Source organism: Aulonocara sp. 'chitande type north' Nkhata Bay, linkage group LG9, assembly GCF_057382095.1.
Source record: "Aulonocara sp. 'chitande type north' Nkhata Bay isolate Kocher_YH1m ecotype deep benthic linkage group LG9, A_spYH_male_GT1.1, whole genome shotgun sequence".
Classification (NCBI taxonomy): Eukaryota; Metazoa; Chordata; class Actinopteri; order Cichliformes; family Cichlidae; genus Aulonocara; species Aulonocara sp. 'chitande type north' Nkhata Bay.
Window position 1 is genome coordinate 26,194,840 of NC_141352.1, and position 25,430 is coordinate 26,220,269.

The 25,430-nt window shown below is 39.5% G+C and overlaps 1 protein-coding gene across 2 annotated transcripts in view; it reads right to left on the minus strand.

Annotated features, from left to right (window-relative positions):
- The window catches only part of LOC147322256 (collagen alpha-1(XV) chain-like), a 59,671-nt gene extending 37,870 nt beyond the window's left edge, over positions 1 to 21,801 (minus strand). For both annotated transcript variants that reach the window (XM_086306738.1, XM_086306737.1), the window contains exons 1-2: positions 21,537 to 21,801; positions 21,363 to 21,445 (exon numbers count right to left, since the gene is read on the minus strand). In XM_086306738.1, the coding sequence (XP_086162864.1) occupies positions 21,363 to 21,445; positions 21,537 to 21,574 (121 nt within the window). In that variant the 5' untranslated portion in view covers positions 21,575 to 21,801. The remainder of the gene's footprint in view (positions 1 to 21,362; positions 21,446 to 21,536) is intronic.
- Between the last annotated feature and the right edge of the window lie 3,629 nt (positions 21,802 to 25,430).

A 25,430-nucleotide genomic window follows, 5' to 3' on the forward strand; every position in this document is an offset into this window, starting at 1 on the left:
GGGACTAACACAGAGACAGATAACCATTCAAATTCACACCTTTGACTGATTCAGAATTGCTAATTAACATAACATGAATGTTTTTGGACTGTGGGAGGAAGCCAGAACCCACGCAAACATGGGGAGGAAACAAACACCACACAGAAAGGCCCCGGCCTTCGAGTAAATTCAAACACAACACTGTGCCATTAAAGGATAAATAAAAGAAAGTGCAATTATTTCATTCGGCAGAGGACAATGAACCCCAAACCAGGAATGTTTTCAAGGAAATTCTACAGTAGTCAAAAATAATATAATAATGCCAGGGGGAAATAGGCTGCATGGAGAGCTAATGATAAGTGGATTTTGTCACATACAGTAATACAGACTGGAAACACCGTGTTTTAGAACCAGTTTTGTTTCTTCAGTGATGATGACTGTTGTTGAGTGCAGCGGCAGCTTCATCTGAAAATCTACAGCAAACAATTGCAAAACTGACAACTCTTTTTAACACGTTTATCTAGCCACAGTTAGTATAATGCAGTCCTGAAATGAACTGAAAAGTGTTGCAGTTTTGTTTGAAAAATGTTGTTTTTGTTCCCAGTGAACAAAAATTTGCAATCCAAGAAATGACTCGCTGTACCTACCGCAGCAAAATTAGGCAACACATTCTCCCTGAACCCCGTTGATGCCATCTGCAGTAATAAAACCACCAAGCTGTGATTCGTTATTACAGAGACTACACACCATGATGCTTTTCTGCTTGTCTGAAAGCTTTATAAAGACAATTGTCTGTGCAGGTGAAAAGTGTCCAGTTTGTGGACCTCACCTCAGTTTTACACAGAGTTTAAAATGAGAAAATAAGCTGCAAAAGTGAATGCATTACCAGACTGAAATCTTGTTTTAACAAGTTTTTTTTAAAAAGCCCACACTTTGCACATGGACACAACAGGAGCCTTATGTCTGTTTGGTAAAGTGAGGTCTGGAGTCGGCGTTCAAGGCGCTGAGGAGTGAGCGGAGCGCATTCTTGTGTTTCATCCAAAATTCATCTCGGGGAGCAGGGCAATGAGGCAGACCAGCTTCTCCTCAGCCGGTGGTCTTTGTGGACTATGGCCCACTTAATATATGTTAAATGTATACAGCGGAAAGCTGTTAAAGATGCACTGACTTAGGTTTTTTGATCATCTCTTTGATCAACGCGCCACCCGTAAATTGCTCAGTTTGAACACTGTTTGCATTAGCATAAAACTGCAGAGGATGTGGACTTGAGTCAAATGGGTTATGCACATTACAAAGTAACCACCGGATCCATTAAATATTCACAAAGCACACAAATAGCTGACTGTTAGGATGCATTACGGAAACTAAAGTGCAAATTTTTTGCCCTTTAGTCTCCCCAAAAGGAGGCAATAACTGTGCTGCAGACTGCCCGATGCTTAAGTGGAGTTTAGTGGAAATACTGCTGCATATTTTACAAAAGGTTAAAAGGTCTAAGTGTGACTAAACAAGACTGTGGAAGAGGAGCATGCAGTGCTTTCTTAATGAAAACAGGGTAAAGCATCTCGGAGCGGGAGGGGGGGTCATGAAGGTTAAAGCAGAATGTGCTTACAAGGTCACAATTCACGAGATGTTAGACTTCAAAAACCTTGTTTTTCTATGAAAATGATAAATTTGCCAACATTTGAGTTGAAAGCTAAGAAACCTATTTGGCTCTGTAATACAAGAATTGAGAGTGTCCTGCAGATCGGGACCTGTTTTGGTCAGAGTATGAACCAGTGACTCAAGACTCTGGAGTGTTCCCTTTTTAAGTCAAAAGACATGACAGGAGCTGGGTCACTGATAAGGGTCTTTTTTCTCCATGTCTGTACAAGCTGGCAGATCCGGGGCTGAAGAGAGCCAAAAGACAAATAGTTGTGCAGTCAAGTTAGCAGTGCCAAGTACACACTGTCCTAGTTGTAACACACATGCATGCAAAAACACTGCGGCCACCTCCCTGCTGCTTCAGAGTTGTTGTTTTTTTATCTTAAATCTCAACATGGGGCACCAACTTGGCAGCATTGGCAAGAGAACAGTATCAGCTTTGTAAAGTGAAATATTTCATGAATTCTTCCCTCACTTTTTCACTTAAAGCCCCCGAGGTCAGGTCAGTTTTTAGTGAAACGCCAGGGTTACATGCTGTGTTGAGAGGAAAAGTTCAAATTTAACTTCCTAGAGAAAAGATTATGACTCCTTAGTCAATGTAAAAAAAAAAAAAAAAAAAAAAAAAAAAGCCTTTGTGCGAGTGATATTCAAGTACTGTTCACAACAGTCAAATTCATTACCCTCTCTTTACATATTTGTCTGACTGAAAATGCCAAAAACAGCCAGGAGCGAGATAATGTTCCCGACAAGCAGTCTTGCCAAATTTTAAGGTTGCTTATTTAAGAAAACTCTCGGAATCATTAAAAATCCTCAATAGGTGGAATGATATTTTATGCTGATAACACATGGTGGCAAATAAATTCTATGAGAAATAAAAACCTATCACAATATTGGGAGTGAGACAGGAGGACCAAATACAACAGAACCTCATCTGGCTTTTTCCACACACAGCATTGATATCCACCTGAATGACATGAAGGCATTTAGACTTCATTAAAAATTGATGCAGCACACAGCAACACCGCAATCAAAGAAAGCTTGACTCAGTATTAAACTTTTGTCTTGTCCTGTCTTTGCTTCAAGAAAAAATGTGGTAGGAATGGACTCACATCAGCTTTAAGTTAATTAGAGCAACTACAGTGTGATGTTAAAAGCGGATGTCTGCAGGGTTCAGATATCACGGGGCTCCGTGTAAATGGCATGTTGTTTCGGCTTACCCCAAGCTGTGTTTAACCAGCTGTAGAAACTGCACTCTGACCAACGTGTCAAAATAATAAAATAAAGTGTCAATTTTTGGCAGCTTTCCCCCAGATTGTCTACTGTTCGGTGCAAGGATTACCTTTGCGAAGTATCACTTCACCATAAATAAAGCAGAGAGAATTATGTATTAGTTGTTTCTCAAATGAAATGCGAATGAAGGAGCAACAGCAGGAGAAAGAAAAATACGAAAGAAGACAGGCAGTGATAAGAATGAATAAGATGGAGACAATCGATCATCAGTTCAAAGAAGCCAAAGAGAAGGTAAAAGGCTTCTTTCCCACTTAATCACCTGCAGCCTTTTGCCATTGCTGTGGTTTGTCTCACCTCCTGTCAGAAAAGAAAAGCAAGAATTGGACACAAGGAATGGAAAAATGCTTCCTGGTTAAGTGACTGCGATGAAATTACCGAGTAAGACATACTGTAAACTCAGAAGGATCAACATCTGCAACTGAACACAGCCCTGTGACCTTTTCATCTTCATCCATATCAGCTCCTCAAGCCATAAAGAAATCCCTTAAGAAGCCTTTTCCTTGTTTTCCAGGGATGAAGGCCAAGGCTCTGTAGGCAGGCTAAGGTTTGTATTCATCACACAGGGGACACTCATGTAGCTTATCCAAAGTGTTCCTGCAGAGGGAGGGTGTCGGGGTGGGTGGGGAGGTCTGAGCGATACCATCTGCTTTAGCTCTGCAGCGCGAGTTGTTGATTACAGTTTGAAGAACGAGCCGTCGGCCAATCCACTTGCAGTCGAGTCCATTCACTGACTTAAGTGTGGCTGTATCCAGCGGCGCTGGTGGACTGTCACAGTTTAAAGACTCTTGACCATCCCAGCTGACCCAGATGACCTTGTGTTTATTCAGTTATTTCCACTCCAGTCACAGACCTACAGAGCTGCAGTTTTAGTCAGCAGAACCCTTAAGAGGTTCCTGTTTGTCATACAAACAAGGGCAAAAAAGACAGTGTTTGTCATGCAAAAGGCTTTGCACATGACAAAGAATAAATAGATAATAATAATAAATAATTTTTGGAGTTCATGGGTGCTGCTGGATTTAGCATCTGCCAGGAGTGTATAACCTGTCTAAATGAATGGGCATCTGTGAAAGAGGGTATGTGAGCAACCCACAAACCTTGGTCTCGGGGTGTTTATTTGTGAATTCAAGGTCCTAGCATGGTACAACACAGATAGCTCGTAGGTTATACGCAGAGCTTTGCAGACCCACGTTTATATATTGCAGCCATTTACTGTCATCTGAAGGCTGTATCAAAAATGCAGACTAGTTTTTAGGTTAGGTCCTGCCTACTCCTTTGTGAACCCCACAACTTCTTTTCAATCAATTTGAACAAACTGCTTTTTGGAGGGCTGAATGCAAGTGTCTCTCTCTAGCTTCTGAGTGGTTCTGAGTTCCCATATGCCTTCTCTCTGCATTACCAAAGAGCTAAGCTCTCCCTCAGACATCTGCAAAGTTTTCTAAGTTATTGTGTTTGATGTGAGGATTTGCAATTATTCCACTACTTTGTAACCAATGTTTTAAATTGTGCAACAAACTCTCAGACAGAGCTATTCAGGTGGATCTTTCCTCTTTGCTCAGTTGCTAAGTGATCGCTTCTTAAGTCTACAGTAGAAAGCACCACACCAAAAATCCACTGTGGATCAAAAAAAAGGTTTCAGATTAAACAACCATGCAGCTGTTTTGCATCCCAACAGTTGCTAAATTGGGTCAAAATGCAGTCCAGGTTCATCCTGGGGAGGAAGTGACCCCAATCCTTGACCCCAGTGTCTTACAATAACCGAGAACACTCAGCAGCTGTTAGCATCATTTGTCAGGTCAAAAGCAGGTCGAGCTCATTGGCTTGTTTTTTTAGTGTATCTCCACTTTTCTCCTAAATGTTAAGGGTGTCTGAGTCTTTTTAAGGACAACTGTATGCAGTATGAAGACAGATTTTGTTTGTTGCAAACAAGGGTTAGAAATGACAGATGGTATAATTTACCCTAAATCTAACATGGATCTGCAAAAGAGACCGTGAGAAGACGGAGAAGAGGATAGGACAATCTTCTTGTGTTTGAAAATAAAAATCAAGCAAAGGGCAGGATGAGACAAAGAGTGAATAAAATGTGAGTAAAAGGTGTGGAAATAAGGCTTCAATCTTGCAGTTTTGTTCCCCTTATTTCCCAGGTGCCTGCTCTTCTTCACCTCTGATACTGTATGTAAGAGTACACAGATTTGGGATTTTGTGTAAAAATAAACTCATAACCACCTTCCCAGAAGTGCAGGTGCAACCAGTGGCTACACTAAATCAGTCAAGCTCCTGAAATACCCGAGAGCCTGTACTGCGTCTGCTTCAGCTGATCCTCAGCAAGATGGATACATTGGCTCCGTTTTTACAGCCAAGGCTATAGCTTTGGACACATTTTATGTTCCATATTGTCAGTGTGTCCATGAAAATCCACTGAGACCTTTGGTATCTCAATAAGCTCTCAATAAAAAAAGAAGAAGAGGGAAAAAGAAAAAAACTGACAGATTTTAACAGAATATAGTGGATGCTAATGCAACAGATGGAAAGACTAATGCATTTTATAAGATGAAATTAGCGTATATTCTTTTTTCAAATAAACTTAAATCTTATAATGAATATTTGGTGAAACATTTATAATGACTAGCTTTCCATACCATATGGGGAATTTTTTATCTTGAAAGGGAAATCAAATCCCCAAAATGTAAGTTTGTGTCCCTAAAACAACTATTTCACCTCTCTAATAAAGAGTCTTAGACTTGCCAGATGAATCCAGTTGACTTATGGAGCTATTGTTAATGTAACCTAATCCAAAAGCAAATGTTACAACTGAGCCTTAGTTCAGCAAAGCTGTGTGTGCTAACTGTGTGTATTTTTGCATGGGTGTAAAGCTTTCCAAAATTAGAAACTGGCCTCCTCTGTCACTCTATAACAGAGGAGGTTGCACATAGCTGTTAAAAGCTTAGAAAAATCCGCAAGTGCTTGCTGGCCCTCTGACAAGGTCTTTGATCCTAACATCTGACCTGGACGTGACTTCCTCATCCAAGACTAACTGACAGCATGACGATGTTGTGTGATTTGCACATACAGAGTCTTGAAAAAAACAAATCTTCAGGATTTCAGACTTCAGGCTTTATGTTGCGATTCATCATGGAATGGGACTTTGCAATGTCAGTGTTTGACATATTGGAAGATTAAGTTGTCAACTTTGTTTTGATTTTACCGCCAGCCATTGCCATAAATAATCACAGGTGTATTTCTCCCTAGATTCCAAGTGCGAGGCAAAATGAAGGTGAAAATAAGTATTCAATGCCTTTTGTTTGTCAGCAAGCTTATGCAAAAACTAATGAACCATAATTCATGAGATTTGTTCGAGATGTGGAACATGGGCAAAGGAAGAAACTGTTTAATTTTGGTGTGGATCCAGATTGCTTTGTTTAAAACTAACAGGATATGGCATTAGCCTTGGCAGAGGATGACAACTCTGAGTGCCCTTCAAACTGCTCCAGTCTTTCATGGAGCAGTTTACTCCATGAAATGTATATAAATATAGGTTAGTAAAGCAAATTGGTTTCAGCCCCTCTGCCTTGTACTGACGCTACATCCAAATTGGTAACAAATGTTGAAAATCCAAAATACCTGTCAGGATAGTTTGGAAATATATGAAATCACAAAGAATTTGCTGCTATATGACTATGCAGCTCTTATTATGGGATGCTTTTATGAGATGCTTTGATGTAAATATGATCTAAGTTCTTCCAGTCTGATCAGATTTGACCTGATCTGATGAGAAAGCTCTCAGTGATAATAAAAGGGTGTATGAAACAACTGAGATCCATTCTTATCACTTAGTTGTGACTAAACAATCCATCATGTATTTCTGATGCCCTATGACGGTCCAGGAGAAAGACTAGCCTAAAAAAATGTTCTGTGATCTCTCTCTGCCTGCTATGAACTATAGAATTGTCAAGTAACCCTTAAGTACACAAAAGAAGACTTGATATATTAGGATAGGGGCTCAGTATGAGTTGCCAGACTTTAGACCTTGGAATGAGGAAAGCAAGAAGAATGAACATTAGTAAAGCCTGACTCGCATCAGCAAGGCTGAAATATTGGGCCATACTAGCAATTTGCCAGGATCAACCAATTTGCCAGCAATTTGCCATATTGATACTGACATTTGTAATGGTCAATAAATGAAAATTTAAAAACTAAAGTAGTAAAGAAGTTAGTGGAGAATTTGATTTTGATTACAGTTCAGTCAGAACAATGCGAAGGATTTTACTTCCTCTTTGAAACATTGGAGAAAGACATATTTGCTCGATCTCTACAGAATGAGAGGAAATCAGAAAAATAACTTTATGCTAGCTGTGCAGCTGATTCGGATTAAAAATTACAACATAATAGAATCATCTAGTTAAAAACTATGTAACTTCCGACCAGACAGACCACTAGGTTTGCCTGACAAACCACAGGCACAATTTACCAGCATTTCACTGTTGCAGTTAATTTCAGGCTCTGCTTGTCAAATACATCCTGCTAACAACCACGATCCTTCCAGTAAAACCATTGCCTGTAACTTCCCCACATTCCCAAGTTTCATTGTGCTTTCATGGGTAAAGACGTCACAATAGAAGGAGGTCCATTTGGGTGGAAAGATTACTTCATGCCGTGAATATTCATGCTGAGTAAACAGAAAAACACTGCTTATTATTTCATGAAAATATGGTGAAAGCAGCTCCAGTATCGATATAAACTGAGTTTACTGCTCTTTAAAAATTATCCACCACGTATTCTGCAAAATGGTGACTGTGCCTAAAAAACCCCACATTTGGGCGTTGTGGCCCGTTCTGACTTAAAATTGAATGAAATACAAAAGAAGGTGGTGAAACATCGAGGAAATGGCATTGTTTTGTAGAATCAAAGAACAACATAGTAACTAATGATTGCTTAAATTTATGTGGAACGGCCGGATCTGCTTTGCTGTTTTTCCTCTACACTTTGCTATGAGAGGCTGTTGAAATGTTTGGGAGCGACACAATGGACGGCTTATGGCACTGACAAAACTGCTCTGTCTGACCCGAAATTTGATAAGTAATCTCATGACCCCAATTAAGTTGTCATCTCTGGTTTCTTGTTGATCTAAAAGCCTGGCCAATTATAGTTAAAAGGTAGACATTTTCAATTAAGTGCAGTGAAAACATCAAGACTGTTCTCTGGGGCTGAACTTGCTCTTGAGTTAGAAACCTTTTTGGAAGATTGATATGTTTTTCTTTCTGCTCTGGTCAAAAGAAGCTGTTGAAAGCTTTAGGGGTCTGGGCACCAGCCTGGGATGTCTGATGTTGCCTGAGGCATTGAGTGATGACAGCATTGTTCAACCAAGACCTGAAGAAGAAGAAAAACAAACGTCTCCAAAGTCACCTAGAGAAGTACTTGAAGTTTCTGTCCAAGCCTATTTGCTACTATACTACTAGCAAAGGGTTTAATCAAAAGAATTATTAAAGATTGGTTTTTCACATCAAAATCAACCTTAAATTACTAAAATTAGGAACTTTAGCAGCATAGAGTTCCACTGCCTTTACATACTTAATCAACAAATATTTAAAACAGTGGTTCTGAACCTGGGTTCGATCGAACCCTAGGGGTTCGGTGAGTTGATCTCAGGCACGCATGCACGGCTCATTTTGTGCACCAGTAAAAAACATATCTATGTCTTGAATTTGAAAAATATCATATTTTATTTTTCACTAAAGAGGGGTTCAGTGACTGCGCATATGAAACTGGTGGGGTTCGGTACCTCCAACAAGGTTAAGAACCACTGGTTTAAAATAACAAGAAAATGTGACTGTATCCTTGTGTTTTATCTCTTAACCCAACACTGAGGATAATCAGAATGTGATAGCAAAGCTAAAAAGCTTTAAGGCTAAATAGAACTACTTTTAGTTAACAAACATATTCATGTTAGCTTTTGGATTGCTTTGCTTGACAGCAAAAAAGATATTTCTCATTTTCAAACTGTGGTGATACAAGTACGAAGTGCAGTTTTATCAAAAGTGGACAAACACATCTAAAACACATAAGTTGGTGGAGAAATAATCAAACAAACACTTCTCTGCTCAGACTAAAATGGGGTCATCTTAAATGTTTCAGAACTGAGGGCAGCATTGTGCTACAGAATTATGGGTAATCTAGCACTGGCGAGGATGACAGAGCACACAGAAATGGAGAACACCCAAGTGCTCGTCCTCATCAACACTCGAGCATTTTGTATGGACATTTAGAAGCCCCGTGGGAGTATCAGAAAATGTTCTGACCATTTCAGATGTTTTATAATTACACTTGATTGACAAAAATTGCAGAGAACGCAATAAGTGTGGACACCCCTTGAGCTTAAATGATGCCGGATACAAGAAAAACAAATTCCATCGTTCAATACATTTCAGCCAGAGACGTACAAAACAAATGTGACTCATTACAAGCCCAAGACTTCAGTCAAAGCTGGAACAACTGAAGAAATCAGATTCTAGATGTTTGACTTGATTTGTAAGAGCACATAGGCTTGGGGTTATGTTTACTGCCCTCTAAAGTAGCCCACTTAAAACCCACAACCAAGCTCCAGTCAAACACTTTTTCTTTGTAAATGTGGAAATGATCCTTAAGCTTGCATATCCATTGTTCATTGTATCTTGCCTGCTCTTAAACCACCTCATATGCTGCAACAAAACAGATTTACTGTCACTTATTTATTTATTCATTTATTTTTGATGGAAAATGATGGAAAGATACTTATGGTTTTAGCGAGGCATGAAAGAAATAGTGTAGCACGTGCACCAACATAGGCACTAGGAGTGCTAATAAGAGCTTAAGACCAAGAACAGCAGCAGAGAGCAAACCACAAACCAAAGTGAGAAACTGACACAGACCATTTCTTTTATTATTGTTGATGATTGCATGTTAAAGAAAGCAAATAGAGAGAAATGGCATGAAAGACTCAAGAAGAGAGGGCCTGAAACTGAGACAGATGTTTGTTGATGTTTACTTGCCAGTGGAGGTGAGACAATGAAGGTAAATTGAAACCAAACCATCAGCTAGGTTTGTGTTGCGATTTTCAGGAAGTGAATCGACAGCGTGCTCACAAACATCCCAGCTGCAGACCAGCTGAGTGTACACAGACACCGCCGCTAATCCCACCACCCACTGTGAAATAATCGAGATCCTCCCTACAGATTCTCTCCGGGAAATACTTCTTCTACGACTTCTCACCATTGCCTGTGTTTATACTGATCTCACAATGTTACACTTCGGGGTGGCAAATAGAAACACCCATCCTGCTCTAATTTCAGTGAAATTCATCAAAAAAAGGCATCATGCAGGCTTCCTTTTAGGAATCAAGCAGGTGGTGTTTACATGGGGTAAACACAAGAACAAGGCAAGAAAAGTTAAAGTATTCAAAGTTCAGGTTTCTGCGGTGACGAGTTTAAACATGAGAAGTTCTTTGAAGTCTGTTTTTTTTTTTGTTGTGCTGATGACCACAAGCCATCTATCAGCTAGACAGGAGGCAAGAACCATGGAGGTTCAAGGCTGGGACAGTATACCAGTACAACAGCTGAACTGTGACTCAGTACACCCTACTTAAAGTCTGCCAAGTGTGAGCAAAGATAAGAAAAAATTGAAAAAAAGCAAAACAAATTGGATTACACAACCAAACATATGTAGACACCATATGTATACCATACCTCCGTCCTGCATAACACAGAGATAATGCATGATTTGGTGTGAAAGAATTCAATAGCTTGCACAGAGCCCTACTTCAATCACACACCTTTGGGATGAATTGCAACAGCATCATGCTTTATCGCCCATCATCAAAGCCCAACTTTACTTTTGTTCTTTTGTGTCAGAATGAGAGAGGATCCCTGCAGCCAAAATCCTGCGTGAAGCCTTTGCAGAAGAGTGAAGGCGGTCCCAGCAGCAGATAAATGTCGGTCACTTTGGAGTGAACGGAAACGTACTACCTTTTCAACAATTGCGGATGATTAGTTAAAGAGTCGATGTTAAAGTGCCACCTTCAGTCCCCTTGGCTGATGGAACAAATTGGCTCAGAATGAATGAGCAACACATTCTTATCTTCACTAACATCATCATCCTGGTTTAAAGCAGGAAACAAGCTCGAGGGTAAAGGTGGTCTTTTTTTAGAGCGAAGGAAAGGAAAACTGGAAAGGAAAGGATGCCTCATAAATCTATCCTCACTGATGACTCCTCTGTCATTACAAATGCCCTCCTCCTGCAGCACACACGGTAACAATGTGCTACATACCTATACAACAACATCCCCTTATACAGGCAAGTATGCACTACTAAACAAAAACCCAGTAATTTTCTCATTGCTATCCATACAGAAAAAGCACTGTGGTACATTAATGACACCCCCAATCCTCACATGCAAGCATGTTTTTGAGACACAATGCAGTTGTTCACTCTATGACTTCATCACAGACTCAGATGCTCCTTTGCACTATGACAGGGCATGCCTTCTCGCTCGTCCCCACACAGCTGAACAGACACCTGCTTGTTTCGACTGTATCTTTCCGGCCTGACGGACAATTTCCATACTGTTAGAAATTCCATGTTTTCACCCATTGGCCTTCTGTAGTGCAAAAGCCAGGAAGCTGGCCTCTCCCAGAAAAATAAACATGGCGATTCAGACCACATTACATTGACATTAATTGGAGTTTTGATTCACCTCTAAGCCCTTCTGACGACAGCCTTTCATCATCCCATTGCCTACACGAACACAGCAAGACTTACAGGTTTAGATTCTGAGTCATACTTTATGCAACATACACAAACACATAATGTATTGTGGTTCAGCAACATCTGTTTATAGCTATAACCATACTTAACTACTGTGATGTTCCAATACTTACTGCCGAGCAAGTTTTTTTCTCTGGCTTTTGCCATTAAACAGCTCTTCAAGGACAGACAGCAAAGGTACTTTCTCAAAGGTACTTCAATAACAGGGGTTTTCATAAAAGAAGATTTTTCTTAATATTTTTTCAGTTACCTTCCAATCAAAGAAATCCAGTTGTAGCATCTACAGCAGAAGTGATGCACAACCCATGAATGGTCAACCAGGATGTCACTTAAGATTTGGCCACAGTTAAAAAAAAAAGTACATTTAACACACTTCTTTGTTGGGTCCTACAGTACCTACTTTGATTGCATATGTGTGTTCACAGCTTAGACTGTATAAAAACTAGACACAGCCACAGTGACATCTTTGGTCTCATTACCATATTGGGGTTTCTTGTGTGATGTCATGTGCACATAGCTTAGTAGTGGTAGCAACCAAAGCAATCACAATCTGGTTGGGAAATACATGTCTGTGAAGGTTCTCAGTCATCCAGTTGGGGAATACACATTTTCCCTCGGTGATTGGCTGTCTGTAGGCCTGGGGCTTTGGAAATTATTTTCCCAGGACTGCCATCAACCTCTAGCAACAAATCACAACCGGACTGGGAATACTCATTTTTCCCACATGACCGGTGGTTGTCAACTGGTTAAGGACCAGTCTCTAGGCCTGTGTGACTGGTGTCTTTCTCACTTGATCGTACATGGTCACTGTGATTGTCACACATCCAGAATGGCTAACAAGTTCATGTCACATGGTCTTATATCTGCAAAACATAAAAACGTACAGTTTTTGTACCTCCTTGTTGGCTTCATGGCTACATGTGCCTGAATATTAAAGACACAACAGTCCAAAAGCAGCAAAAGGATAGAGACCAACAACTAAATTTCAGCTAGTAGGGAAGATACATAGCTAATGTTCATGGCGATACCACTTCTAGCTAGCTATCAACGTTGTTTTGCTGTTTTTTGGTTAATATGCATTTTATCTTCAACATCCTAGATAAATCTGTGCTAAAGTAATACTACAGTAACACTACAGTAAGCTGCAGTATCTGTAGCATACATAGTTGTAAACATTTCTAAAATAAGTTAAACAGCATGGCAATCATGGTTAAAGGCTTCAGTCATAATGTGACTTTGTGCACAACTTGTGTGATCTCAGGCAGCACTATATTGTCAACATTTACACAGTACACTAGTAGTGTACTACATAGAAGTCTATTAATGCAAGTCTCTGAGATATGCTGCCAAAAGAAAGGGTTTATGGGAATCTATAGCAGGGGTGGGACATTTTGACCCAACAGAAACAGAATTCATACCAAGTGATGCAAAAATTAAAAAAAAATAAAAAATCAGCCAAATTTTAAGGAATTTCCCAAACAAAACCACATGTCAGAATAATTTTGGGCAAAAAAATTGTCATGGGATTAATTGTGTGACCACAAGGACTGTCTGTATCTGTGATTTTCATGCACATTAGACTTTGCAGAGATTTCGCACGGAAAAAGGAAGGACTTTGATCTGCTAGTAGCACTATAAAGACAAACTCCTGGGAATAATAGAATTCATCATTAAGGGAAAAGCTGAACAAAATGTCATAACAAAGTACGGACGTCTTCAATCTGTGTTTTTCTTTTTCTCTCTCTCTCTCTCTCTTAAATGTCATTAAGAAAAACAATCTATTTTATATTGAATAAGAGTATTGATATTTTCCAGACACAAACAGCAGCGACAGTCGGTAAAGGAGTCAAAGCGCAGAGCTGTTTGATCCTCTTCATCCAGTGCTGGATTAAAGACCAAGGAAAAGAAAACAGTTGACAACATCCAACAAAGTGTTTGCAGCTCCAGTATTGAGGATGAAAAAAACCCTTTGATGGCCAAAGCTTTGATTTAAAGGAGCGACAATGGATGTTCAGATAAGAATTAATGAGAGGTTTAGTAAAGATCAGTTATCTTAGGAATTTGAACTTGCCAACATGCTCCATCAATTTCCAAAAAAAAGACTTAAAAACCAAGAAGGGAGGTCAAGGTGACATTAGCGATCACACCTTTATCTTCCCACACAGAAACTTGCTATACTTAACACATCCTGTGTTTGTTGTCAGGTTTCATGCCATGAAGTCATTCATCTCATCCCACACAGACTGCCACTTAAAATAGTGGCTTGTTTTGTCCAGGACAAATTTAGCTATTCCTGTTTACCCTCCAGGATAATGCATGTGTTTTTAGTTAAGGGTTTCTTTTGGATCACTTGCAGAGGCCCCAATACAGGCTGTATAGCAGCTTTCCTCAAAGTGTTATTGTCAGCAGCACACAGCCAGTGTCTTTGTAGCTGCGTTTTCATGGTCTCGTGTTCATTTTGAAAGATTTTAATGAGAATATTAGAAAAAGAAATCAAAAAAGACAAGATCAAGACCACATGACAATCAGTCACAAGTGATGAATGAAATACAATCCAGATGAAGACAGCAGTTGGTACAGTGGACCAAATATGGAAGTTGGAAGTAAACAGTAATAACCTGGGCTGCAGACACTGCAACAAAAACAAGCCACAGTACATCTTGAATCGGTTTGAGCTTGCTGACATATGAAAGTGTAAACAGCCACAAGAATGGTTCAACTCTTATCTCAAGAAGGGACACATGAGGCCACATAGTCTTATGCCTAAATGACTATAAAAGAGGGTGAATAGGTCATTTTCCAGTGTCTAAATGTTTAGGATAACTCCTCAGCGTCGACTAGGTGAGACATTTCAGGCATATCCTGCTGGGAGGAGACCCCAGAGTGAAGAAATTACATCTCTAGGCTGACCTAGAAATACCTCGAAGACCCCCTGGAAAGGCTGGAGGCAGTGGCTGGAGAAAGGGATGTTTGGGTATCACTGCTTGGACTGATGTGATTCACACTCGGATAAGTAACAGAAGACAAAATGACAGGTCGATACATGTAATAGTTTGCAGAAACAACTTCTAGAAGTGCAGATTTAAAGTGTGAAAAGTACAGAAATTTTTGGATTTTGTACAGCCATTTTTAACGTGCAGTTTGTGGTTAGATAGGTGTTTTGTCACAAAGTCTTGAAGGTAGACATGTGCAAGATTTTCTTCTGTTTATTTGGTCACCTTCCCATGAAGTTCAAAGAAAAACTAGTGAGCATATTTGGTCTTTTTCATAACCTGCACAACCATGGTGTGAATTCTGTGCATGCGCATCTTTTTGCTATGTAGTACTGGAAATAATGTAATGTTTGCCTTTTAGATTATAAAAGGCAGTCTTGAACTGAAACAAACTAGAATTCTGATGTGATTTGCTAAACTTTTCCTGAGCCAAAACCAAAAGGTATACAAGACTAAGTGCATTAGCAAGCTAAAGCAAACGTTTGATTTGTTATGGCAGTGCTTCCAACAGTTAATTAATTTTCATGTGAGTTGAACATCTCAGAGGAAAACACGTGTCATTGCAGCATAAAAAAGCAAAGGCAGCATTATTTATACTGTGTAACCTCGTACGGCCCATTGGCAAATTTGTCACGGTTTATAAACACGTGGATGTGGTCAAAGAAACAGCTGGCCTCTCTTAACATTCGGTGGTAGTCAGAGTGATATCACCTGATTGTTTCCTTTTTGGTGACAGCTTTTGTGCTCGGACCTCGCTGTTGTGATGTTTCCCAAGAAATACAAGCTCAGTATTTTATGAGTTGACTCACTTGTCTGCTATGTCATCTTGTGGATGGAAACTGGACATTTATTATTTTAATCGGAAAATGTTACAGACTTTTAAAGCCTCAAATGTTGTATGTAGGGGTTTTTTGCTTAGCTATGAAATCACAGTTGGACAGGGCTGAGAATCTCCCTATGAAGTAGTTTTAATAACAGTCTTAATAATCAAAAGCTGACATGTTACCTCTGTTCAAGCCCACAATCTAGATGACCCACATCAAAACTGGAGCCAAACCAGGATCTCATCAAGTCAGAATCAAGACCAAATGGATGTGGAAATATTACATATTGCTATTACATAATGCTTCCTTATAGTCAGTGTCAGCATGCATGTATTATTAAAACTATGATTAAGACTGGATCTACAGGTTTTATTGTCATATAATAGAGTGAATTTCATCAGCTACTATGAAACCAAGGCTTTTGGATTAATAAGAGTTACACTGAGATCTTCCTCTTTTTATTGGTTAATGCAGCAATAATCCAGCGGCTTCCAGCTAAAATTAGGAGCTACAGAAGCCTGGTACTTCCACAAAGATTTATTTCCATTTCCATTGTTTTCATCACACTTGAAGTCTTCATCCGACACTGACAAATCATGATACCTCCCCAGGAAATATATCCAGCACTGTGCAGCTAAGCCTCCAGCTACAAAACCAATCTTTGGTGGTTTAACACCAAAGTAGTTTTTGGAGAAAGGTTGACATTTCAGTGAGTTAAATCAACTCTTTTATACTTGAGTGACCTAAATTGAATCTATCGTTTGGTTCTTTTGCCAGTGATAATCTTGAGGTCAGTAAAAGTTGCTTGTTTTATTGCACCCTGTTTGTTACTCTGATGCAAGTCTAACCTCATTACCCTGATGACCTTCACAGAGCAAATATGAGATAAACAGAAAACAGGCCTGTGTTTACCAGGAGAAAAAATGCTTTGCTTTGGTGTGAGAATCAATCTCTTTTAAATTCTGTTTTATTTTGCAACACGTTTATATATTTAAACTTGAGGTTTTCTTCTGGCTCAACATTTTCTCATTCAAAACAGCTTCATACAAAAGTCAAATGTGGGTCATGTGTGCAAACTAGAGATGGCACGATACCACTTTTTTATGTCCGATACCGATATCATAAATTTGGATATCTGCCGATACCGATATGAATCCGATATAATGTTTTTTAATCAACAAAACTGTTTTTTAAAATATCTTGCTGCATTTTGTATAAGTTCATACTCAAGTTTAAAACAACAACTACACTAAAGCTATTCTGTTATACCTGTATACAAAAAAAATATTTCATAGTTCAGCAATACTGATCAATCTAATAAACTTAAACCTACACCATCCTCCCTATTCTGGTATTTTAAAGAGTACTTAGCATAAATATTAAGCAACCTAACTAATAGGGTTCCAACTCCCAGCAACAACAAAAATAAATAAATAAAAAATAAGGAACCACCCCTCACGCGCCACCTCATGATGCTTAATCGACGTAATCAACCTTAATTTGATGCAGTGTGAAAAAAAATGCACAGAAATCAATTATTTTTCAAGAAATATTAAATAGATTCAACATCTTTCTTCAACAAAATTGCAGACTGCACAGATGGTACCTTCCCAAAGTAAAATGTACTATAGCTTACTAGGGTATATATTAGACTTAATAGTCACTATATACAGTAATTGACTTCTATTCATTTTACATCAAATTAAAACTTTGTGTGTCAGATAATTATTTATTAAAAGCTAGACATTTTAAATGAGAATAAGAAAGAAAAGTATGTCTTTGTGCCCCCTTTTCCCTGTTCATGCCCTATCGGCCCCCCTGGCTAAACTTTGCTAGATCCGGTGTAGAAAGAAATATTAAATAAATTCTAACAACAGCTTATCAAGCTTAAACGTTCTGCTGTTGTTCAGCCGCTGGTTTCCTCTTTCTGGTGCAAAGTGGGCCAAAAACAAACAAGAGAGACTCACGACAGAAAAGCCGATCAGCTGATCATTTAAGCAGTTTCACGATTGAAGTAGCAGCCGGAGAGCGAGAGGCAGTCACTTGTTAAGCTTAACGCAGGAATGCTTTACAAACATTCAGAGATGGACTTACACACTTGCTTTACTTCTCTCGGGATAACTTTGTCGGAGATGAAATGCCAGGTTGCTAGCGAAGCTCCACATGCTATCCAGACCACCGACAGGTCCCGCATGCCACAGCCGCTCTATCACGTGACGCATACTGCTCCCACTGCTAACGTTCTGAGGTGAGTTACGGTGTGTTGCAAGTTTTGTGAGGTGCTTTCGTGATATTTAATGGATCGGATTACATTTTTTATTTTTCTCCGATATCCGATCCAGTAATTTAGGTCAGTATCGGACCGATACCGATACGTAATATCGGATCGGTCCATCTCTAGTGCAAACCACAGTCATCCCCCACCCTATTTTTTCCTATATCGGTAATATACTTCTAACAACACCCTTTAACCTCTCTAAGGACTTGCATCATGACAATAATCTTGTGATAATCATCGCCACCATTGTCTTCATCATAATCACCCTGATCACTATAATTACCCTCAGCACCAAGTTCAGTGTAATCACCACATTCTCTTATACTCACATCATCAGCCACACTGTCTTATCATCCTTCATTGTTCACTGTCCTGGACGTTTATTTTGCTTCAGATAATTAAAACCATTATCATTGGACAATAATTACCATGTGGACACCAGCTGGAGAGCTTTGCATGCGTGTACTCATTTTGACGTATATAAACCCATGCATGTGCAAGTGCACATACAGAGTTGCTACTCTATATATGCATATGCACTCATTAGTGAAGACTGAAAACAGGGAGTACCCTGGCAGGTATTCATTTATTATTATTTTGGATATGAAAACAATAGGGCCGATATTTGGATCCTTTTCATCTTGGACCAAAGTGGTTTTACAATTTATTTTTGTAAAATAAATTGTAAAACCATTTATTTTTTACAATTTATTTTAAAGAGTTTACTTATTAAACTCTTTACTTTAATAAGTAAAGAGTTTCTTTACTTATTAATGGGATTTTCAAAATGGTGTTCTCAACATATTTAACTTCAAATTTAATAGAAAATCTATACGTCTACACATTCAACACAATGTCCCATTTTTAAAACCCTGAGCATGTGTAGCCTTCCATATATTGGATTTTTGGATCCTTGAAGTGACCGCTCCAAGTTATCAGCTCATGTCAGGACGTTGCGTTACGAAGATTCATCACACAGGCACATACTGTATCAAGCGTCTTTAACCACAATTACCTGCACAGCAATCATTTTGTGAAATTATTGCACTACAAGAAAACCTTGAAAGATAACAAAATCTTTAAAAGGCTTTAAAAAAGTGACTATTGTACATTCATCTCTCTCACAAATGTTATGACGGATGGTAATTAGCAATATATTGTATACTAAAGCTGTTTTATATATAAACTTTTGCTGCAGACCTGGACATGATAACATGGGAGTCTGAAAACTGACTCACTTTTGGGGCTAGCTTAAATTAGCCATTCAAAGAACTGCAGTTTTTGGCACTGCTATGTTGGCTTAACTTTTTAGCCACTTGGTTAGTTCAAATGACTCATGTAACTTTAATACATAACTTATTTATTCATTCACTGACAGATGTTGTAATGTTCCAGTCATGGAATTTCTCTTTGTGTTTCCAGCTTTTAGTTCTGATGCTTCCAGCTGAAAACCATTCTCACACATTAGTAACAGACATAGCTAAGAAAAGCAGTTTGCACTATTTCACACTAAGAGAAAGGATTATATCATTTTCTCCTTTTTGAAATCATGCACAGAAACGTGAATGTTGCCACAGCGACAGCTCTGTTTAAGGATATTTACAACATGCAGCTTGGAAATATGTGTCCCTGGTGCTCTCTCGGGCAAGTGAGCCAGCGTGCGCAAGCACACTCTGCTTTTTTCCCCCTGTCTTGAAAAAGTGAATCATGGCAGAGGATTATAAATATGGCAAGAACACAAACAGCCTGAGAATGGAGCCTCTGGCTCACCCAACATCTGCAGGATCTACAGTAAAGGAAACTGGACAATGAAATCACATTTTTGAAAATTTGTTTTAGCACCACCCACCTCCTCACACACATCAACACCAGTTCAGCTTGGATGCAGAGCACATTTAGAGCTTGTTTTCATTCCCACGCGATTATATTCCATTTATCTCTTAAGAGGACATGCTTATTAAAAGTGGTCACACATTGTTTTAAGCCAGCAGGAGCATAGGTTGTGTTTAATTCCTAATATAAGCAAGACCACTAAGCTCCATAAGGGCCACATTAGGTAACGAGACCCTGTAATCATTTAGCTAAGCCTGGACAATGCTGCTCTTGTGACATGGGGGTCTTTGTGGTTTACACAGGTCAAGCTATCCTTACAGATAACTGCAAAATGCTAATCTGGATTCCAGCACACTGACGAAAGCAGTGATGGTATATTGGCCTGTCTGTCTGAAGCGTAGCATGAAAACTAATAAAGTGAGGCTCTCAGAGATAATTGGCAATGACTGTCATCTATGACATGCACCTTCCAATGCTCAGCATTGCATCATCTTCACTCGCTTAATTATGCAGTGCTACTGAGTGCAGAGCTTTTCTGTCAATACGTACATTGTGAGGTTTTACTGGTATCCAGTTGCAATGGAAAAGAAAATCTGCAAGTCTTCCAGCACTAATTGGAAACATGTTAAAGTGTCCTGAGTGATGTATTAATCACTACAAAGAAAATCTAGGTTTAAGCTGTGAAAACAGTCTCCAGAAACAGCAAAGCACTGCACACGGGATCAGAGAAACAAGTCAGCCAAGAAATAACTCAAGAAATAATATGGAACAGAAGCCTAAAGGAGTCTCCCTGGCTTGCATCAATGCTATAAATTTAAAAGCACTGGTTTGCCAAAGAGTTTGGGAATGCCAGTATGTGTCCACATCCATCCATCGCACCTCCACCTCATCCTCCCTAAATCTGCATTATAATCAGTGTTGTGTAAGGTGACTCAAGAACCATCCCAACTGAACTTAGGCACCAGATCTTCTGATGATCAGCTGGTCTGTGATCACATTGACTTCAATTGGGCTTTTATGAATAGGTCTGCAGGTGGGTTGAACTGGCCTAAAATATACCCAAGTAGAGAACAAACTTTAGAGAGTGGTGACAATTATGTCCCACCAATGGTAGCCTAGTTCTCCTCAGTGTAGGGCAGTATATGTTTCTTCATTAGACATTTAAGGCTCCTTCATGTATCTCCTGCTCAAGTAAACCTGGTCTTATAACACCAATATAAAACATCCCCTAGGATGTCAAACTGGGGCCACATTTTGAACACCACTTCAAAAAACAGGCTTAAACTCTCAAGACATCTCCAGGGTCTTTGCACTTTAATTATCACCAACATGTGAGTAAAGAGCCTAGAAGAGTTGTAGTGAAAGGGAGAAACAACAGCCAGAGACTTAAAAGAAATCTTACGCTGTCTTTTTAAATGTGGTCAAATATACAACATTGAAAGCTGAAACATCAACATTTCTATTACTTGAACATTAATTAAATCTAAAATGTCCTAAACTACTCAGCTAACCACATTATCAACAGAATAATATTTACACACACTTTTTTTTAAGTAACAGAAAAGTCCCTTTCAGGACTAGAGAGCAACTGCTCCATCATTCATATTCAACAGCTGAAAAACCTCTGAACCAGCAGAAAGTTTGCCAACAGTAGGAAAAAAAACCAAAAAAAAACCAAACAAACAACAAGGAAAAAAAAAAAAAAAAAAAAAACAGTCAACAGCCACATACCGTCCAGCAGCTGATAGGCAGACGAGCAATGGCAGCAGAACCGGAGGGCAAGGAGAAATAATCCAAAGAGCCAGGGAAGAATGCTGCACAAAAAACACAATTTAGGAATAAGAAAACTTGCTAAAAGTTCATCAATTCAACTTCTTTACAGAAAACACAGTGGGTTTCATTTACCGTGGAGTCATCTTTAGTGTTGGTGAGTTTATGTCCATGCTAAAGTTGCCCCGTTTCTATGTGGTGCTGATAGAGACAGTGAGAGAGAGAGAGAGAGAGAGATGGAGCTCACTCTGCCTCGCTCTCATTCACTCCAGACTAAAAACTGCTCTTTCCTCCTCCTCTCTCTTGCCCCCTGATTCTCTCTCGCTCGCTCTCTGGTTCTCAGTCAAACAAAGGCAGCTTCAGTGAATCGGGACTCAAGGGGCCCTCGTAAAGCTGAAATCTGACTCCCAGCGTCTCCTCTATGGACCACCGCTTTCTAATCCAGCCCTCCCCTCAGACATCTCAACTCCAGATCCAAATTAACACACTCCAGTTAAACCACCCCCCCTCCACCAGAGACACACACCAACTTTTCTCCTGCTCCCCTTCACTGGTGTGGTTTCTCTCACTTTCTCAGCACTTGGGAGCACTTTTTGTGTGGCCTTGACTTGCTGGGGGAAGACACTGTAACATCTGCAGCATTCAAAGCTTTCTTTAAGCAAAGACAAGAACTTCTGTCAGGGTCAAAGCAAATATTCAGATAGCTTAGAGCAGAGCTTACATTATTTGTTGGCATCACTTCAGTGCGTTCTCTTTGTCAGGTTCAGCCCACCAAAAGCAGAATCCCCTAATCCACAGCAGCACCTGGATTATTAGAAGTCTGGTTCTCCTTCCAAACAAATATTGGCACGGAAAATAATTTTTTCTTGTCATTTTGAATGAAATTTAGTTTCTTCTTTTTTTTGTGTCCCGTTTGGATCTTTAGCCATCAGAATTGTTGTCTTAAGGCCAAGAAAGATGCCAAGTGGATTTACTTTACCAAGTGGATCATCATGGCCTTGCCATATTGGTCCATTTGATTGACCTTTATTATAATTATGAATTTATTTTATTTTCAGTTCCTACAAACGGGACAGACATGACTGGGGGATAGGACAGGGAGAAAGAATGAAAGAAAGAGAGGGAGAGAAAGAAAACCAAAGGGGAGAAGAGACGGTGAGAAGGGGGGGAAGAAATCCATCTTTTATTTTGACTTCCAAATCACTGCTTTGTCCTCCATAGACACACCCTTTCAGCTCTTCCTGCAGCAGGTCATCGTGGGCCATGTTAGGAGTTTTGTCTCCCCAGCCTCTTGTAGGTCTTTCCTGGGTTCTACCCTTTGAACATGCCTGGATGCGCCCAGAAGGAAACCCGATCAGACGCTTAAAAGCATCAACTTTAAGCCTCTCATACGTTTAAACGTTTTACCGTCTCCTCAAGGGTGAGCTAAAACCCCCTTTGAAGAAAAGCTCAGCCGTTTGCATGAAATATAATGATATCACACCTACCCATCCTATATTTTCAAGGCACAGAGGCACTTCATCACATTGAATCACTCATTAGCTGAATGTTGTTCCAGATTCTTTCACCCTACTTTAAACCCTGGTGACTCCTATAGTTTCCAAAAGACTTCTGGTTATATAGAAATCTGGGTATGGGAAAACAGTTATGAACTTGGGTCAGTAGTTTCAGGTCATATTGAATACACTATAAGGTTAATTTAGGGTTAGGGGGTTAGGATTGGGGGTTAGGGTAAGGGTTTGTATTCATGAGTGAATCATAATTGTTGCTTACCATAAAAGTCCTCATATTTGGAGCTGCCTTCTTGATACAAAGGTTTTGTTTTGTTTTTTTTTTTTACTTTCAGTCCACCCCTGATCTGCCAGTGCATTCACTGTCTAGGGCATCAACTAGAAATTAAATCCAAAAAATAACAACATTTAGCACATTTCTCAATTTAGAGATTTTTTGTGAACTTTGCTTCTGTTTTCACTCGCTATTTAGTCAGTTTTAGGCATCAGAGCTTCTTGACTAGGTTCATGAAAAGGGGTAAACATTATTCCTACACTTTGAAAATCAGCACTTAAGGGTTTCCATTGACTCCAAGAACCAGTATATGTCTCATCTCTCCATTGGCATGACCAGGTGCATCTCACCACTGACACTAAAGGACACCTGACATGCCAGCTGCTTTGACAAAATTGCACTATTTCACAGCTCACAGGCTGACTGCTACCCATCAAAGTGTGCTTAAACTACAATATCTAACTCACCGTCAAAAACAGTAAACTCATCAGATCCTGAGATTGCTAAAATCCACATTTTTGGGCGTCTTATGATATAAAAATAAAGTCAGAATAGCAGAAATAGCAGACAATGTGGCACACACTGCAAAGGAATTTTGTGATAATAGGTTAATCATTTCTGCTTGTGATAACACCTCTGGTGACTCATCAGACCCAGTGTCTGGACTGAAGAGCACTTCATACGGGAGCAAAATGGAATCTGCTTTAAACAAACGCACGCAAACCCCCGCCGGTCTGTCTGCAGGAGCCAATGTGGTCGAGGGGAGGACAGATAAGGATGTGTTCAGACCTTGCTTCTGACGGCTCAGACAGATAAGAGCCATCATGGACTGTGAGTGATGCTATTAGTGAGGCAGAAACTATGATAAGCTTTATTCACATAACTGACATCATACTGACTGACCAGCGCTTTCATGAGATGTTGAGTGTCTTTTTACCCATATCTTTCCTTCTTTATGCGATCTGTTATACTAGATAATTTGTTAATGAGGATTTATTCCATTAAAATAAAAAGCTGTCTTGGATGTGAAGTTGCAGTTGTCCAGCTGTAAAAGGGCAAGAGGCAAGGTACACCCTGAACAGGTCACCTGTGCATCACAAGGCTACAGAGAGACAGATTCATAATTAAATTCACACCTATGGCCAATTCAGAATCACCAGAATCATGAAAGTCTTTGGACTTTGAAAGGAAGCTGGAGTAACCAGAGAGAACCCATAGAGACACAGGGAGAACATGCAAACTATAAAGCCTAAAATCCAGTAAAGAAACAGGCTATCCATAAGTACATCTACAACAAACCACAAAAACTTTCCCTAACCTAATACTAAACCGAAAACATCTCAAACAACAGATATAAATGAGTTACTGTTATCAAAGTTTCATGAGGGGAATCCATAACCATAGCCCTAAAAGAGATCTAACCAAATATAGGGTACGTGTCCAACCTTCTCCACTAGAACAATCTATTGCCAGTGACAGTAATATGGGCTGAAATTACATTTACTCTAAAATGTATTTCCCAGTCCAAGGTAATCCCTGTTTGTTCTTTGAACATACTGTTTTCAACGAGAACGGTCATAAAAGAAAACAGTTATATGGCCTATTAAAGTCTGGTGGTCATGTGGATACTGATGCTGTGCAAATAAGCCCTTCTTTGTACACGAACTAGAAATTTCCAAATGACATCTGAAACAAAAGTGGTGAAGATTCGATTTATAAACTTGTCAGAAAAGCTCTTTTTTTAATTAATGTTTGTTCCTGGCAAAATCCTGACTGAAAAATACAGTGACCAACTTTCTGTGCTGCCAAGATTACTTATTACGCCCCCTCTCCACCCACGAGCACCTAAGATTTTTCAGAGCTCTCCATAGTAGTCTGTGTATTTTGAAGTAAACAGAGTGAAGGGAGAATTCTTCGTGATGTTAGAAACACAAAGACAAGGAGCAATAGACCGCCGTTTCTATGCAAAGAAAACAGTAACAGAGAGAAAGGGATTTCAGTCTCTGGGTGGCAGCAGCTTAAAAGGGGTCCAGTCTGAGGTCTTGCTGGTATGAGTCAGTAAGATACCAGATCGTCATCCCTCTTTAGGTAACAGCTCTGAGAAAGCAGGCCGAGCTGCCCCAGATGACATCAAAAAGCACCAAAAGAAAACATCTGCTAACAGCGCCTGGCTTTCAGTTTGTAAAGAATAGCCTTTTTTAAGGGAATTTCCATGTTCAGACTTAACTGTCTGTGGTTTGAAAC